The sequence below is a fragment of the Notolepis coatsorum genome, assembly GCF_963971535.1.
Source record: "Notolepis coatsorum genome assembly, chromosome: 17".
Lineage (NCBI taxonomy): Eukaryota > Metazoa > Chordata > Actinopteri > Aulopiformes > Paralepididae > Notolepis > Notolepis coatsorum.
This window is the reverse complement of record NC_140181.1, coordinates 39,929,606-39,947,153: the sequence shown is the minus strand read 5'-3', so window position 1 is coordinate 39,947,153 and position 17,548 is coordinate 39,929,606. Positions and strand designations below refer to the sequence as shown.

The 17,548-nt window shown below is 41.8% G+C and overlaps 1 protein-coding gene across 2 annotated transcripts in view; it reads right to left on the bottom strand.

Annotated features, from left to right (window-relative positions):
- The window catches only part of ccdc22 (CCC complex scaffolding subunit CCDC22), a 71,400-nt gene that overhangs the window by 21,019 nt on the left and 32,833 nt on the right, over positions 1-17,548 (bottom strand). For both annotated transcript variants that reach the window (XM_084332865.1, XM_084332864.1), the window contains exons 5-7: positions 3,001-3,079; positions 1,621-1,790; positions 446-655 (exon numbers count right to left, since the gene is read on the bottom strand). In XM_084332865.1, the coding sequence (XP_084188991.1) occupies positions 446-655; positions 1,621-1,790; positions 3,001-3,079 (459 nt within the window). The remainder of the gene's footprint in view (positions 1-445; positions 656-1,620; positions 1,791-3,000; positions 3,080-17,548) is intronic.

The following is a 17,548-nucleotide window of genomic DNA, read 5'->3' as shown; positions in this document are numbered from 1 at the left end:
GTATGTTATTACACAGAGATAACTTGAGATGTGATTAAATATATTTAAATGATACTTTTAATGTAATTCTGGTTACTTTTGCTTTTCAATATAGTACACTTTTAATTGAATTTATAAAGTTCAACTTCATTTTGGTAACCATGTTGATGTTGCAAAGATTATATGAGGTAGGAAATGCATTCAGCTTGTAGATTATAGAACAATAGAAAACTATTTGGGTGGAAATGTGAATATAAACAAAAGAGTTCAAAACAGCATGGTAGTGGAAACCCAAAACTGTCATTTTGAAATGATATTCCATAAAAAGTCCTCCGATCTCATTTTGTGAGAAATTTAAGTCATTTTGTCATCAATATCAAGATAGCAATTACTCATCAACTCATCACAATATGATCCCATTTCAAAGACCCAGGGCGTTACTGTCCAGCCACAGCGGGCTACCGACCTGAGTAAAGGTGAATTTCTGGGTGTGGGTGAAGCGTGTGCCCTTGGCCAGGACGTCGTCACTGAGGGTGGAGCCTCTGAAGGACTGCAGCAGCTCCGACAGGTCAGAGGCGGAGCGATGGGCGCAGAGGGAGTTGTCTGGCTGGGCAGCGGCCCGGAGCTGCTCCTCGATGCGCTTCTGTAGGCGACTGCGTTTCCTGGACCGGTACTCCTGGTAGGGGAGAAGAAGGGCAGCGGGTTACAGGTGCGGCTTATCCTGAATGAGAGCTGATCTGGGATACACATGTAAACTAGGGGCACTTTCACATCTATTGTTGTCGTTTGTATCGTTACCGTTTGTATTGGTTCACGTTGCCAATCGACAGACGAACCAAACTTTCTAAACAAAGTTGTGTGATCATCACGCAGGTCAGCTGTTTACTGGACGTAATTTTGAATCCTAACAAACATGTGTGCACAAAAATAATCTTGTGATCACCGCTTTGGCTTGAAAATGTTATGAAATGCTATCCGTTTTCCAATTCACTGTCGGTAATTAATTATGCACCACTGTCTAGGCTACGGTCACCTGACTTATGCATGTGTTTAGTATCACAACATTATTTGGCTATTTAGCAGCTGCGAAAATAACCTTATGATCAATCGCACATTTGGGAACATGGGAAAATGTCAACAAAAGCTGGCCAATGATCTTCAGATTTATCAGGTCTTTTTAAATCAGATCTTTTGTTAGTGTCCCCCTGGCTCTGTTGATACTAAACCCGCCATGCTATGCATAACACATTTAGTTTACAAGCAGGTGTGGCATTATTTAATAATCAACTACTATCAAGATATATCTGTTAGTTAAATTAATACATTTACGATTAGTTTTACAAAATGTTTGCCTTTTGCTAACGCTATAAATTAATGACTCTCCTGCCTTTTGCTAAAACTATAAATCAATAACTCAAAATTAAAATAAAAGTTTTCTAAATACTGTAGTACTGTAGGTAGAGCCAGGCTGATACAGGGGAGTTCCATGCAATTAACTGTTATATTCCAGTGAACACTCTTTCAAACAAATAAAATAAAAATATCTATGAAAAAGTACTTTCATATACATATTATTTTTTTATAAATGTCAGTGTGTTGGTAACGCATGGACATTCTGCTGGACTGTAAGAGGAAGCAGACCTCTGGCGTGAGGCGGGAGAGGAGCCCCTGGCTCTTCCACTCGTTCTCCCACTCCTGAGCGGCGCTCAGCTCTGCAGTGTGCTGCTCCAGCAGGGACGCTGCCACCGAGGCATGCTGGGAAGGCTGGGCGGTGACGGGAAGGAGGAAGTCCCTGTGGTAGTCTTTCACCTCTAGAACCAGAACATACAGGAAGAGATGCATGGGTTTTTAATGTGTGGCATTATGGAAATTCACATTACCACCTGCCATTTGGTGGAACCCTTTTATACAAATATCTTGCAGCACATTTTCAGCATGGGTGGTGCCAGTGAAAATTGTAGGATGGACCTGAATGCTAGGGATGTCCCGATCAAATTTGTTTGCTCCCGATCATGTGATTTTGAGTATCTACCGATACCGATCTTTCCCGATCCGATCCAAAAAAAAAAGTTAACTTCATTCAAGCGAGGCATTGCAATCCTTGACATAAATCATTTGATGTATAATTAAATCAAAGGAAATGCGTTTGGGTCTGAGAGTGTGGCTGGTCTGCCGTTCTGCAGCTGGATACTATTGGTTTGTTTTGGCAAAATTCTTCTGCTCTGTGTGACAATAAATAAATGAATGATGATATGCAATTTAAAACCAAAACTAAGGCCTCAGTATGAGTTTAAGACGTGAACATGGTCATGTTTGTTGAATAAATAGAATAAGTAAAAAAAAAAAAAAAAAATCCTGATTTCTTTTCTTTTTTTTTTGCCGATCCCGATCTTCGGAAAATCACGTGATCGGCCCCGTTCCCAATCACGTGATCGGATCGGGACATCCCTACTGAATGCCAGGTTGTATTTGTATTACCGCAGTAGGGCTGGTGCTTCTTCCCAATATCAAGTTTGAATGATTCCAAAAGTAAGAGCATTAGTTAGAACTTTTGTGTAATCGGACCACAACCAGAGAGCTACTGGCAACACTTATTTTATTTTAACAGTCAGAATGCACTAATTTCTGGCAAAAGAATGTCATGATTGATAAGATGGCAGACATATTTTTTTGATAATGGTGGATATATCTCCTGTAGCAAGGTTTGTGCCTTTTGATCAGTTTGGATTAACTCGAACAGTTCCCGCCTCTGCTGTGCTCAGCAGTCAATCAAGCAGCAAGGCAGAGAGGAGACAGAGAAGCCGAAAACAACACTTGTGTGGAGCAAGGCACCTGAATATGAATGAACTAATATACATTTTAAATTGCAGAAAAATCATTGCAGTTCAGACATTTAACATTTTACCAGGTTCGATTTACATGTTCAATAAAAAGTGACAGCCCTCTACCACAGCGTAGTTCAGATTCTAGACAATTCCACCAGCTATCTTGCATGTTGCCGAGTCTGAGCAGAGGACCTACCTTTAAGCTGCCTCTTCCCTTTAGCGCTGTGTGGTAAACTGAGGGGTTGGCTCTGGAAGCTGTGGCACGCTCCAGGGTTCTGCAGGGGAAACATTTGACATAGTGAATCAGAGTTCCTGATGCGAGTGGGCAGAGTTCCAGAGGGTGGGGGCAGCGATGCACACAGCCCTGTTGCCCCAGGGAACTGCATTAGCATGAGTAGCGTTGCATATTGAAACCAGAAGATGCTAGTGAGCTCAATCTCCGCCTGCTCTTAGTTTGACCACAGAGGAAAGCATAGGTTTTTATAGGAGGATCAAGAAAAGGCGGAATCATTTTCTTTGTTCGACTGAGGAAGGCAACAGTTGTCATTGGAAGGTCAAGAAAAGAGGGTGTAGCTTGAGATAACCCTAACCCCAATTGAGGTGAATTGGTTTAAATAAGGGATGCTGAAAATACAAGTGGAATGGCACTCAAGAGCACCACCCACTAACTAAAAATTGTTAGTTGACTAAGACCCCAACAACCAATCAAAGAGGGAGCAGCCCTAGTAAACATACTGATCATGAATGTTGGCATCAAGGACAATACCAGGGGTTTTCACCACACGGGGCCATACAAAGCCTCACAAAACTAAAGGTTGGTCCTAGTAGACATTAAGTTTCACAGAATTTCCCCTTAAAAACATAGGATTAATTCCCACTAAAGTATTACAAAACATCTTCACCCTTAACACATTCCCTGCCATGCACTTTCAGCATCTTATACCATTCTCTGCCAGTACTGTAAGTCTATGGAGATGTTCACCTTCTTTGCAGGGCTATAACTTTTTAAATTGTATTGCTAAATTGACATTACTATAACGTTTATAATTCCGTGATCGTCGTTAAATGCTTTATGTAGTATGGGTGATATATAGATCAGAGCAGTTTGGATGGATAATAATAAACAAACAGGCTGAAAGTAACGTCAGCCTCCTCTTACCGTTGGGCGATGAGACTGGAGCAAAAAGATCCCAGTTATCTGATGGGGATCGAGTCGATCCATTTCCGGTTTGTATAATACTAATACACGCCCAAATCATGTAGATTATTGAGTTATGGCAGCGATCCATATCCACGGTGTGTGGCTAGAGTCCCGCGACGATATGCGAGTGGCCGGACGCATTTAGGAGACGCACCGAGATCCAACCGGCCATTTCCGGTTTGGCAACTCGCCGATCATCCACCAGGGGGCAGTATTGAAGCACTGCAGAGTTGTGCCGGCTCACACAGCATCAGACCAGGCTCCGTGAGGGAAATATGAATACCATGGCGAAAATATGAAATATGATCTCAATAACGTCGTACGCCGTGGATTGGCAGAATTCGCATGAACTTGAAACACGTCGTACAACGCGATTGCCGGGGAAAGTGTTAAGACAGCTCCTTCTAAGATGGAAAACTGTTGAGGACTTTTATGGCGCTTTGAATTTTCCGCAACAGATAGCTGCAGCAGGCAGAGCCAAGAGGAATACTGTATTGTCATGATCGCGGTAGAGGACTCAAGTGCAGAGAGACAGAGAAGGCAGGTAACCAGGGAAAACCAACACTGGTTTGTTTAATGAAAGGATGCAGGCTTGATACAGGACACATTGTTTGTTTAATGACAGGATGCAGGCTTGATACAGGACACATTGTTTGTTTAATGACAGGATGCAGGCTTGATACAGGACACATTGTTTGTTTAATGACAGGATGCAGGCTTGATACAGGACACATTGTTTGTTTAATGACAGGATGCAGGCTTGATACAGGACACATTGTTTAATGACAGGATGCAGGCTTGATACAGGACACATGGGAGACAGAACGGGAACACAGGTAGTAGGGATGGGCCATTATCAAGTTTCAATTAGGATTATGCCATAATTGAGCAGCCCCGACAGGTTGATGAAAAAGGCAAAACAAAAATATTGGTTTTGCACAAGATAAGTGAAAGCTACAGTAGAAAGAGATGCTGAGGTGAGAGATGTTTTCGGTGTATTTCATTTCATTTGTATTTTGTTCACACTGAAAGTAGTAATGAAGTATGCGGTTATTTCGTATAGACAAAACATACTATATTGTGTTGTACATCATTGAGATATGAAATTGCCCACATTGTGAGAAGATTTAGTCCATTTTGTACAGCCCTAATGAAATTGATCAACTAGGGCTGGGACTTTATCGTGTTAATTTCGATTAATTAACTACAGAAATATTAAAAGTTTTAAGACATTACGCATTTTATTGCAAGTCGCAGCACTTTGCTCTCGTCTGTCGGCTCTGGGCTGCGTGTTCGCCGATCAACCAATACATTGTTGGAAAGTTGAATTTGCAGTATTTCGATCGTCACCCCACTCAACCAATTGCGTGATTCCATTCTCGAGTTACAAGACGAAACATCCGGCGAGCGCCATTTGACAAGCCGGTCGGACGAGTGACCACGTCCGGTTGTAAACGGTCCTGAACTGACCAGTGACCAGTCACCGCTGATGGCGAAAATGATTGACCACCATTGTAGCCAAGGAGCGTCTGCTCCGAAAGCGATCCCAGACGGGCGCTCAGTGATTTTGGATAATCACACTGAATTATTGCCGGTACACACATTACAAAAACCTTTGTGAAACACTAATTTTCCATGGGATTTTTATAAACTTTGGACCTGTATGACTATAAGACTTTAGGCTATGGAACATAAAAACAGGCATCTGGCAACCACTAAACAGAAATGAGAGTACACAAAACTTTTACTTCAGTGTGTTCAAACCTCTGTTACTCTATTTCAGGGGTAGGCATAGGCACAGGGGGCAGCATTAAAAAATATATATATATATACCTTTTTTTTTTTTTTGCTTTGAAATATTATAGTGAAATATTTTGCACTGTTGTCACATTTATCTTGTTGAAATCCTCCCACAGGTTATTTTTACTACCACATATTTAATTGAGACCCTTTATTTGTTTATTATTTCAATTTAGCTGGAAATACATTGCTACATCATTCAGTAACATTTGCAGAGCCTTATAACAAAAACATTATTACGGTCACCATTGTAACCAGTGGGATTAATCAACACATTATTATTTATTTTTCTATTTCATTGAACATTGCACATGTTAAAAGCCATTTTTTTTACTCAAAATGTGAGTATTACCAAGTCAACTTGTGTTCTTAAAACAATGACAATAAACATCGTTTTATTAGGTTGAAATAATGTGGTTGTGTACTTATTTTTCTGTTAACTTATTATGGATTGAAAACTGAAAACCTTAACACTTTGGGTGCCATGGGTTAAATTCATTATATACCATAGGTTGCCGGCTCTATTTGTCTATGGAGAAGTACCCCTTCTTTGCATGGCTATAACTTTTTAAATTCTATTGCTACATTGCCATTATTAGGGCCCATTCAAAGTCCTATATGTATTGTTCATTGTGTAGCAACGTTAAACTTTTTCATTCACATATTCATAGTAAAGTATGGTCTAATGAATAAGTATGTTTTCATCTCTTTCTGCAGCTTTCTCCAGAACGTGATATATAGCCCCAAATGCATTATATTGATGATTTCAATTGGACGTACTTCTAGAATGATCTACGTATGATCTGATGATGACTGGATGGGCGGGGGATCGTTTATAATTCCGTGGGCAGCGTTATATCATTCATCTAGTGTGGGTGATATGTTCATCATAACAGTTTATATGGAATACGATCAAAAATAACGCTGAATCTTACCGTATCCTCCTCGCGCCGTTGGGCGATGAGCGTGGAACAGTCATTTACCTATTATGGTATGTAGAAATATCGGGTCCATTTCCAGCTTGTATAATAGTATATATGTCCAAATCATGTTGTTTATCGAGTTATTGGCAATCGATCGCTATGTATTGTGTCGAGATCGAGTCCCGTGAGCCAAACAGAGTGCCCGGAAGTAATATGGTCGACCAGCACAACCTCCATAGCACTTCCTGTTTGGCGATTGCGCCGATCGGCCACCAGATGGCGCTCCTGAACCGCCAGAGAGCTCAGTGGGTCCTCCTGGTGGATCTCAGGCCAGCGGAGGGGAAATATGAATCCGATCGCAGATTTTTGAAATATTGAAATATTGAACTTGAGCATGGCCGGGAATGACGCTCTAAAGCGTTTTCCGGCAGTCAAAGTGTTAATGCACAGTAACTGAACTCAATATTTTTAAGTTCTGGTAACTTATTATAATTTTTTTTTACAGTGTAGTCTTGCGATCAATCAAAACTTATTTACACAATATACCTCACATTCACCCTCCATTCACATCCTGGTGTTCTCCATTAGACCTGTAGGTGGAGCTGTGACAGCACACGTACAGTACACACACCGATGGTGTGTGATGTGTCCAAAAATGAATGGGCAAATGTGAGTGAAATGGTCCACTGTATGCAGCTGTTTGTCTGCATTGCATTCCCCCCCCCCCCCCCCCAACTCAGATTTAGGGTTGATACAACCATCATAATAATATTGTTAATAATAACAATAATGATGTAATAATGTAAAAATCATCATAAAAAATTCCTGATTATGAGAGAAAAAAAATTACGATGCATGGAATATTGTTGAGGCACACTAGTTACAACTATATTTCAAACAGGCACTCCATGTCAAAAAGGTTGCTGACCCCTGCTCTATTTCAGCAAAGTATGCTTCTATTATTTGAATGACTTGTTTTAATGGGTATCATGTAGTAAGTCCTACTGTAGAACATGACATAATAGCATGATATCTGATTTATTAATGCCAAATAATGGACGACGACCGCAATTGGCACTTGAAAAGTGTAAATGATGGATTAGTCAGTAGTAATTCATGACGGCCCGTTTAGCTCAGCTGGTTAGTTCGCTGCCTGTGGAGCGAAAGGTCCAGAGTTCGAATCGCTTACTTTTCTTTTTCTTGTAACGTTAAATAATTTATCCACTCTGGTGTCCCAAAAAGGACAATAACACCACCTTATGCATACTGCACCTTATGTGAATACTGTGATACTGTGAATACTGTATATTTCAGTTAGTTAGATAGATAGTCAGTTATATTGACTTATTTGTTTACACTGCTTGTGTTGTTTTTACTACCTGTACCCCCCCCCCCCCCCATCCCCCATGCTGCTATGATGCCTGAATGTCCCCAAGGGGATCAATAAAGGTATATCTTATCTTATCAACCAGAGTGGATAAATTAATGAACGTTACAGAAAAAAAAAAGTAAGCAAGAGATTCGAACTCGGGACCTTTCGCTGCACAGGCAGCGGACTAACCAGCTGAGCTAAACGGGCTGTCATGAATTACTACTGACTAATCCATCATTTACACTTTTCAAGTGCCAATTGCAGTCGTCGTCCATTATTTGGCATTAATAAATCAGATATCATGGTGTGTGCGTGTGTGCGCTCTCGCGCTGACTCGTTAAGCCTTCCCCTACGCATATTCATTTCTGGAGCATTTCTTTATCCACTCTGGTTGGATGGTGTATTGTACTCACAAATCGCTTCCCGTTGAATGAATCGGTTGAGTGCAATGCCGACTCTCTACTTTCCCCGTCTTCACAGCCTAGAATATGACACGCCCACTGATGACGTCATGGTTCGCGAGGAAAAAACAACTATTTTCCGAGCATGGAGCCTGGCTGGTGTAAAAGGGCTAATTGATTGATTGATTGAAAAGTTTATTAACAGATTGCAGAATGGGTACAGTACAATACAGCTCAATACATACAATTGTTAAGGGGATGCAGACCAGAGAAAGACTTTCGTCTTGTTTACAACTTTACATCAGGGTCCCCCATTTTCAATTCATCATACGACACACACGACATACAGATAGACAGTACTGCTACATCTATACATTTATGACATACCAGATTTGCAAATACAGTACTGTTTGTGATACAAAAAAATCCAGAAAAAGAGTGTATATACATTTGACATAGAAACTGTACATTGGAGGAGGTTGGGTAGGTGGGGTGGGGTTGGGTGGGGCTGTACATTGGAGGTGGGGGGGGGGGGGGGGGGGGGTTGGGTAGGGGGGGACACTGTACACTGTACATTGGAATACTGACATACATTTGACATAGAAACTGTACATTGGAGGAGGTTGGGTAGGTGGGGTGGGGCTGTACATTGGGGGGGGGGGGGGGGGGGGGGGGGGGGTTGGGTAGGGGGGGGACACACTGTACATTGGAATACTGACAAAGCCATACTTGGTCTTTACTGTACAACTGGGTTAGGACATTTGTAGGGGCCAGTTTTGAATTGCAGTCTCCCGTAGGTGTTCTTTGAGAGTGTTTTTGAAAGTGGGTAGTGATTCACATTCCTTTACAGCTTTGGGTAGGGCGTTCCACATTGATGTGGCATAATTGCGAAACGTGTTTAGTCCCTTGTTTGAGCCGAATCTGGGTTTCACATGATTTGTGGAGCTCCCTCTGGTGTTGTGATCGTGGTATTCACTGACCTTTGGGAAGTATTTTGACATGTACTGTACATGGGTACCTTGGGTCGTGTAGTGTATCTTGTAGACCAGGCCCATTGCAAGTTGCTGTACTCTGTCGTCTACTCTAAGCCATCCTAGGTTGGCAAAGTGGGCAGGGGTGAGGTGGGTTCTAGGAGTCAGGTCGTTTGTTTTGAGATGTTTGTAATTTGGTTTTTAGTGCCTTTGAGGTGCTTTGGTACCATGAGGTGCAAGCATAGTCGTAGTACCCTTGAATGAGTGCTCCTGCCAGAGTCTTCAGGGTATTCTTGTTTACCAGAGAGGAGATCCGGTACAAGAATCGAGTTCGTTGGTTGACTTTTTTTTATTACATTGGATGCCATTTTGTCACAGGAAAGATTAGCCTCTAGGATGGAACCCAGGTAGGTAATTTCATCTTTCCTTGTGACAATATTGTCACCCACTGTAACTGAGAAGCCGTCGGTCTTGCTGAGTTTGTTATTTGAACCGAAGAGAATGGACTCTGTTTTGCCCATGTGCAATGATAGTTTGTTGTCGGCGAGCTGAGGGTTTTTTCAACCTGTAACTTGTTCTTGTCAGAGACCAGCAGGGCTGAGTCGTCCACAAACAGGAACAAGTTGCAGTCACAAGCTGACGACATGTCATTTGCATAAATTAGGAACAGTAGCGGTCCTAGTATGCTTCCTTGTGGAACACCACAGTTCACTGTGAGGGGGGGGGGGGATAGGGTACCGTTTACCTCCACCATCTGTTCTCTCCCCTCCAGGTAGGATTGTATCCAGCTCACTGATAAACTATCAAAACCAATTGCTTTTAGCTTGTCAATCAGAATGGTGTGATTGACAGTGTCGAGGGCCTTTTGTAGGTCCAGCATGACCATGCCGCAGTATTTGCCCGCGTCCACCTCTTGCTTGATGTGGTCGTTCAAATAGAGAAGGCATGTGTCAGTGGAGTGGGATGTTCTGAAGCCAGATTGGAATTCGTAGATTAGATTTTTTTTCCGCAAGGTACTTTTCGACCTGTTCGTATACTATTTTTTCCATGACTTTCGAGATGGATGTAAGGATAGAAACAGGGCGGTAGTTGCCTGGGTCTAATTTGCTGCCCTTTTTGTGCAGGGGTGTTACTCTCGCAATTTTGAAGTCCTTGGGGACGTGTCCCTGTTTTATGGAGAGGTTTATTATGTGTGTGATGACTGGGGTGATGGCGGCTGCTGAGTCTTGTTCGGTTGGAGAGCGCTCAGTTTTTTGAGAGTGATGTTTCTTTATTGTGACACTTCGGAATGTTACCTTTCAAAAGAGAAAAGGTCCTTTGCGCTATATATATTATTTCTAAAATTGCTGCACTTTGTAAAAATGTGCATTGATCCGACTGTTGGTCTGTGTAGTAGCTAATAAACAAGATTTTGCTGCTTAAACGTATGTATAATGTATATTCATTGATTCACTCGTATACCAAAATCTATTTGAATTGTACATTTTTGCATCAAATATTGATATGCGTTTAAAATGTGATTAATTTAGATTAATTAACTATAAAGTCTAGAATTAATTTGATTAAATTTTTAATCAAGTCCCACCACTAGTATCAAAGCATTGATGCAGTAATTAAAAATTTATAATTTTTTTATCTAATTATTCAATTCAGTCGATTAATTGTGGCACCTAGCTTACGTCATGTATTGTTATTATTATAATCATCATCTCCCACTCTAAGTGGTAACACGATCATGCCCAAGATGAAGGTGATCACAACCTTACAATATTTGGCAAACAGCCAAATACAACAGTGCAGTGATGATTTGTCCACCATCATACCCTTTCATTAGCAGTCATCACACACAGTCCCAGATCATACTCTTCCATTAGCAGAGTCATCACACAGTCCGCGTGATTACGAAACCTAGCCACATTTCTCGGAGATGCTCTCTGATTGGCACTGACTGACGCTCTCTGATTGGCCACTGACGCGTTTGCCCAATTCGAGCTGTGTCTTTGCCCATTTCCACGTCAAACAGCCTGCAAACTATCTGGCGTTCTATCGCCATGCTCTAAGACAAACTCTAACCAACTTCGAAAGAGTGCCTAAGCTTAACAGTCGAAAGAACTTGCCGTCACGCTCTAAGACAAACTCTAACCTTAACCAACTTCGAAGAGTGCCTAAGCTTAACCAGTGTAGAAACAGGCGTCGGCCAATCAGAGAGCGTCTCAGAGAAATGCGGCTAGGTTTCGTAATCACGCACAGTCCCACTAGATCAGGGGTCTCAAACTCAAACTTGTTGCCGAGTCGTTGCGCGAGTTGGAAGTTTTATTTATTTTATCACTTGTAGGCTACCATAGCGCAGGCTCATGACTAGGGTTGGGCACCAAAAACCGGTTCTAATTAGGAACCGGTTCCTAACTTCCGGTTCTGGAAGTTAGTAACATATCTGCATTTCGATTCTTTAAAAGAAATTAAAAATTAAAAAGTAAATTTTTTTTTTACTTTGTTAATTAATACCCTAGTTACAGTACAGCAACCAAATTAACACTTTGGTTGCCTAAGGTTAAATTAATGATATACCATAGATTGCCAGCGCTATTTGTCTATGGAGAAAGTCCCCTTCTTTGCAGGGCTATAACTTTTTAAATTCTATTGCTACATTGCCATTATTAGGGCCCATTCAAAGTCCTATATGTATTGTTCATTGTGTAGCAACGTTAAACTTTTTCATTCACATATTCATAGTAAAGTATGGTCTAATGTATAAGTATGTTTTCATCTCTTTCTGCAGCTTTCTCCAGAACGTGATATATAGCCCCAAATGCATTATATTGATGATGAAATACAGTTTGATGGCAATCAGCGCGATATAAAAAATTCCAACTAGACGTACTTCTAGAAGTTACTACACGTCATCTGATGTTGACCGGATGGGCGAGGGGGCGTTTATAATTCCGTGGGCAGCGTTATACCAATCATCTAATGTGGGTCAAATGTTGATAATATCAGTTATTATCGAAGACGGTAACGTTACACGCTGAAACTCACCCCAGTCTCCGCGCGCCGTTGGGCGATCATCGTCGAGTAGACATTTTATCATTATGGGATATATTATTACCCGGTCCATCTCCAGCTTGTATAATGGTATATACGTCCAAATCATGTTGTTTATCGAGTTATTGGCAATCGATCGCTATGTAGTGTGACGAGCTAGAGTCACGGGACATGTACCGAGTGGCCGGAAGCAATACGGACGTCTAGCAAAACCTCTACTGCGCTTCCTGTTAAGCGGTTGCGCCGATCGGCCACCAGATGGCGCTCCTGAACCGCCAGAGAGCTCAGTGGGTCCTGCTGGTGGATCTCAGGCCAGCGGAGGGACATTATGAATCCGATCGCAGATTTTTGAAATATTGATATAAGGACGCTGTACAGCAGGCCTGTACAGTGCGACATATATATCGCACGTGCGACACTGACGTCAGTCTGTGCGATGAATGAATTGACTTTAGTAGCACTGGTGCGATGGCCCGTGGCGCAAGCAAAAAAAAGAAAGTGTGACGGTAAATTGAATGGACCACAGCGCCACGCTATCCACTTGGTACTTGTAGTCTCGTGCGATTAAAAACAATGTCCCGTCTCGCGTAGAGTCCATAATCAAAAACCAAATCCCATAATCCCTAGCGAACAATATCCCTGCGACTAAATTGCGAGCTCAATGTACACTGACTGGGTGACTTCGACAAGATGAAGCGCTTTTTTAAGGTATTAAATCCAACAAAAGAAGTACAAGATCAAACCCCAAACGAGCCCGAGAGGGACCACCGTTAATAGAAACGAGACAAAAGGAGAAGATTAACAAGATGTACAGATATAACGCAGAGTGGGAAAATGATTTTCCGTGGATATTTTTTAATGAGGAAGCACAGCTATTATTATTCTGTCACTGGTGCCGGGAGACTCCGGAAAAGATCCGATCAGAGAATCCCTGTCGCGGGTAACAATATCCTAAAAAGGGATAACATTAATAAACACAATACGTCCCATCGACACGTTCTTGCCCGGGATGCCTTCAACGCTAAATAAACTCCTGAGCGGGCCGGCACCCTCTTGCACTCGCTGACTAAACACGACCAGAGCGGATGATGCTGATCTCCGTGAGGTAAAGTTTAAGATGAATGTGACATATTGCATCGCCAAGGAAGAAATGCTGTTCACTAAATTTAAGCCGCTAATTTTACTCTGTAAAAAGAACTCCATCGTATGGCTACTTAAAATTCCCCTCCGGGATCAATAAAGTATTAATTATCTATCTATCAATCAATCTATCTATCTAATAACGAGACAATATGCAAATAAGGTAATAATAATAATAATAATAATTAATTTAATTTATAAAGCCCTTTTCATTCATGCAGAGTTCCTTGTACTTAGTTCTGATTAATGCAATAGTGTGTGTGTGTGTGTGTGTGTGTGTGTGTGTGTGTGTGGATCTGAAAAAGTGGCCAGCAGACATGATGCTGGAACTGTGACACGTGTGCAGTGCACACACACACACGCACGCACACACACACACGAATAATTATAATAATAATAATAATAATAATAATACATTTATTTATTTGGTTCCACAAATATGTACAGGTGTTTGTATGCATTATATCTATTTGTTATGTTGGTTTATAGGTGTTTCTAGGTTGGTTTCTAGCTTTCCCTGTAATCTGAGTCCACACCAGCACTGCCTGGTCTCGGACTGCTTCATATCGGTTATATGGTTATGTCCTTGTTCTTTTTGTTTTACATTATGGGCAAATAAAGAAAGAATTTGTCTAAAAGCATTTCTTGTTAAAGTTTGGATTTTGTGTGCCCTGTATGCAAGATTCATGTCCCTTGCCAGTCACATACCTATTTAAGTAATGAACTGCACTACTTGTGGTTGTTTTTAGAGATTTTAGAGACGTTTTATACTCGTGCTACAAGATTTTGGCCTGTGCTACAAAACTATCAACCTCTGTAGCACCAGTGCTATGTGCAAAAAAAGTTAACGTACAGCCCTGCTGTACAGCGTCCCCCGGCAACTTTAGCATGGCCAGCAAAGACGTGAGAAGACGTGTCCCGGCACCCAAAGTGTTAAACTGTATCAAGTCAACTGAAAATGTGAATAGTATGAAAAAAAATGTACATTAAAAAAAAAAAATTAAATTCTCCTGCGAAATAAGCTGTGACCTGCACCTCAACGAATCGGAATCGAGAATCGTTCAGAACAGGAATCGATATGGAGAATCGGAACCGGAATCGTTCAAATTCAAACGTGATTCCGGAGTGATACCAAGTAAAGTGGAAGGCAAATGGATCCTCGCTATCTCCTCTGCAAGCAGTGCTCTGCATGTCCGGCTGCACTGCCACTGTCTGTCTGTGTACTCTGCTCGGGTCCAATCACATTCAGCGTTCCGTCAGCGTTTCTCCCCCCACCCACAGTCTGCAAATCAGATGCAGAGTAGGGGAGTAGGGCGGGTCTTCACGGAATGCGTGTCGTCTCTCTCTTTCAGTCCGAGTCAGAGCAGAGAGTTGACAGCGCATCTACAGTAGCCTCGTTCCCAGTTTTATCTCCGTGAGATAAATGTAGCTAGTAGCCTAGTTTCGCCAGCAGGCAGGCAGCAGAAAAATATGGGATCTTCAAAGATGGCCAGTACAAGAAAAGTCGACTGCAATTCAAAGGTGAATGGACTGGAAAATATGCGTTCATCCTGAATCCCAGCACCAAACCAATGTGACTAATATGCCAAGAAACGGTAGCTCTTGTGAAGAGTGGCAATTTGAAACGCCACTACGAAACAACAGTTATTTTGATGCAACCTTCCCTCAAAATTCAGTGCTAAGAACCACAAAAATAAATGGAATGAAATCATCATATCAAGCTGCAAGCAGAATATTGTTAAATCTATGTCACAACGAGAAAAAGCAACCAAGTCCTCACTCAGTGGCATGGGTGTTGGCTAAACACAAGAAGCCATTCTCTCTCTCTGATGCATACATAATAAAATAATGTATGACTGAAGTGATGGAGACCATGTTTGAAGGCAAACAAAAGCAAATCCCCCTCAGATCGCACAGCAACCAGAATAACTGAAATACTGGCTGGTGATTTGATTAAACAGCTTTGTGATAGAATAAAAAAAAATGCACAGTGCATTTCCATAGCTGCATGATGAGTCCACTGACACCACTGAGAAGAAGCCTATGTTCTGAAGAACCGTTCATGTTCTGAAGAACTGTTCATGTTCTGAAATGTTATTGCTAAAGATTGAGAAGATTGGATCAGTTGTACTTTTTTTTATCCTTTTTTTGTGGAATATTTGATGCGGCCCAGCCTCACCCAGACTCTACCTCCAGCGTCCCCAGGTAAATTGAGTTTGAGACCCCTGCACTAGACTAGATCATACTCTTCCATTAGCAGAGTCATCATCAGTTTCAGATCACTCTTCCATTAGCAGAGTCATCATCACAGTCTCAGATCATACTCTTCCATTAGCAGAGTCATCACACAGTCCCAGACCATATCCTCCCATTAGCAGTCATCACACAGTCCCAGATCATATCCTCCCATTAGCAGAGTCATCATCACAGTCTCAGATCATATCATTCCATTAGCAGTCATCACACAGTCCCAGACCATATCCTTCCATTAGCAGTCATCATCATCAGTCTCAGATCATATCCTTCCATTAGCAGCCATCATCAGTCTCAGATCATATCCTTCCATTAGCAGTCATCACATTCCGCTGTCATGTTGGGACAATTGAGGAGACTCATGTTCATTTCATCTAGATTAGACTATGGCAACTCCCTCTATATAGGCATCAACCAGTCTTCCCTGTCCCGTCTACAGCTAGTACAGAACGCCTCTGCCAGACTGTTAGTGTTGACCGGAACCCGTAAGAGAGACCACATCACCCGGCCCTGTCCTTGCCTCCCTTCATTGGCTTCCAGTACGCTACAGGATATTTTAAGGTTCTCCTATTCGTTTTTAAAGCCCTTAATGGTCAGCCCCCCTCCTACATCTCAGACCTCCTATCCCCCTATTCCAACACCAGGTCCCTCAGGTCAGCCAATCAGAGGCTCCTGACAGTCCGGAGGTCTAACCTTAAGCTCGGTACAGCACTTTGGTTGACATGTGTCATGTTAAATGTGCTATATAAATAAATCTGATTGATTGATTGTTCTGCTTGACTAATCTGATTGATTGATTGTTCTGCTCGACTATACCTACGCTATAAAGGTTACATGATCAATAGAAAATCGATATGTTGTTGGATGTTTTGTTTAGAATCTGTAATGCCATCAAATAGTGACCTCTAGGCAAAAGAGCCCTGTTGGAATTGAACTTTATTAAAAATGTTTTGTTTTGATCTGATGTGTGGGTTGGAGTTGAGTGGGGATAGGGGAGGAGGGGTTGCTATTGCTGGCCACACCCCAGGCTCTGCCAAGAGAGGTATGGAGTACACTATAATAAGTAGGGGTGTAACGGTACACAGAAGCCACGGTTCGGTATGTACCTCGGTATTGCGGTCACGGTTCGGTACGAGTTCGGTACAACAGGACATTTTTTTTAAATAATTATTATTATATATTTATGATAATTATTATAATAATTATTATTAAATAGAATAATTGTCTATAGAATGCCGTGGTAGTCAGTGATACTGGTGTCATTCTGTGTTCAGGCATCCATTGAGTAAATTAATTGCCTACTGTCCCTTTAAACAAATTATCCATGTTAAGTTTCAGTTTCAGTTTCACTTGTAGAGACTTTTTAACTTCACGAGACTGAAGAGAACAGATGACATGCACAACAATGGCAGAGGATTATTTGGATTTAAACACAGTAGCAGTTCAACTGGAGAGGAGCTCAGATGATACTTTTCAGTCCGGAAAAGTATGTTTTTTTTTTTTTTTTATCATCTGTGCCTGTGAGAGAGAGTACGCGGTTGTGTGCGTGTGTGTTGGCGACGCGCGGCGTGTGTGTGTGTTGGCGACGCGTGGCGTATGTGTGTGTGTGTTGGCGAAGGGTGGTGTGTGTGTGTGTGTTGG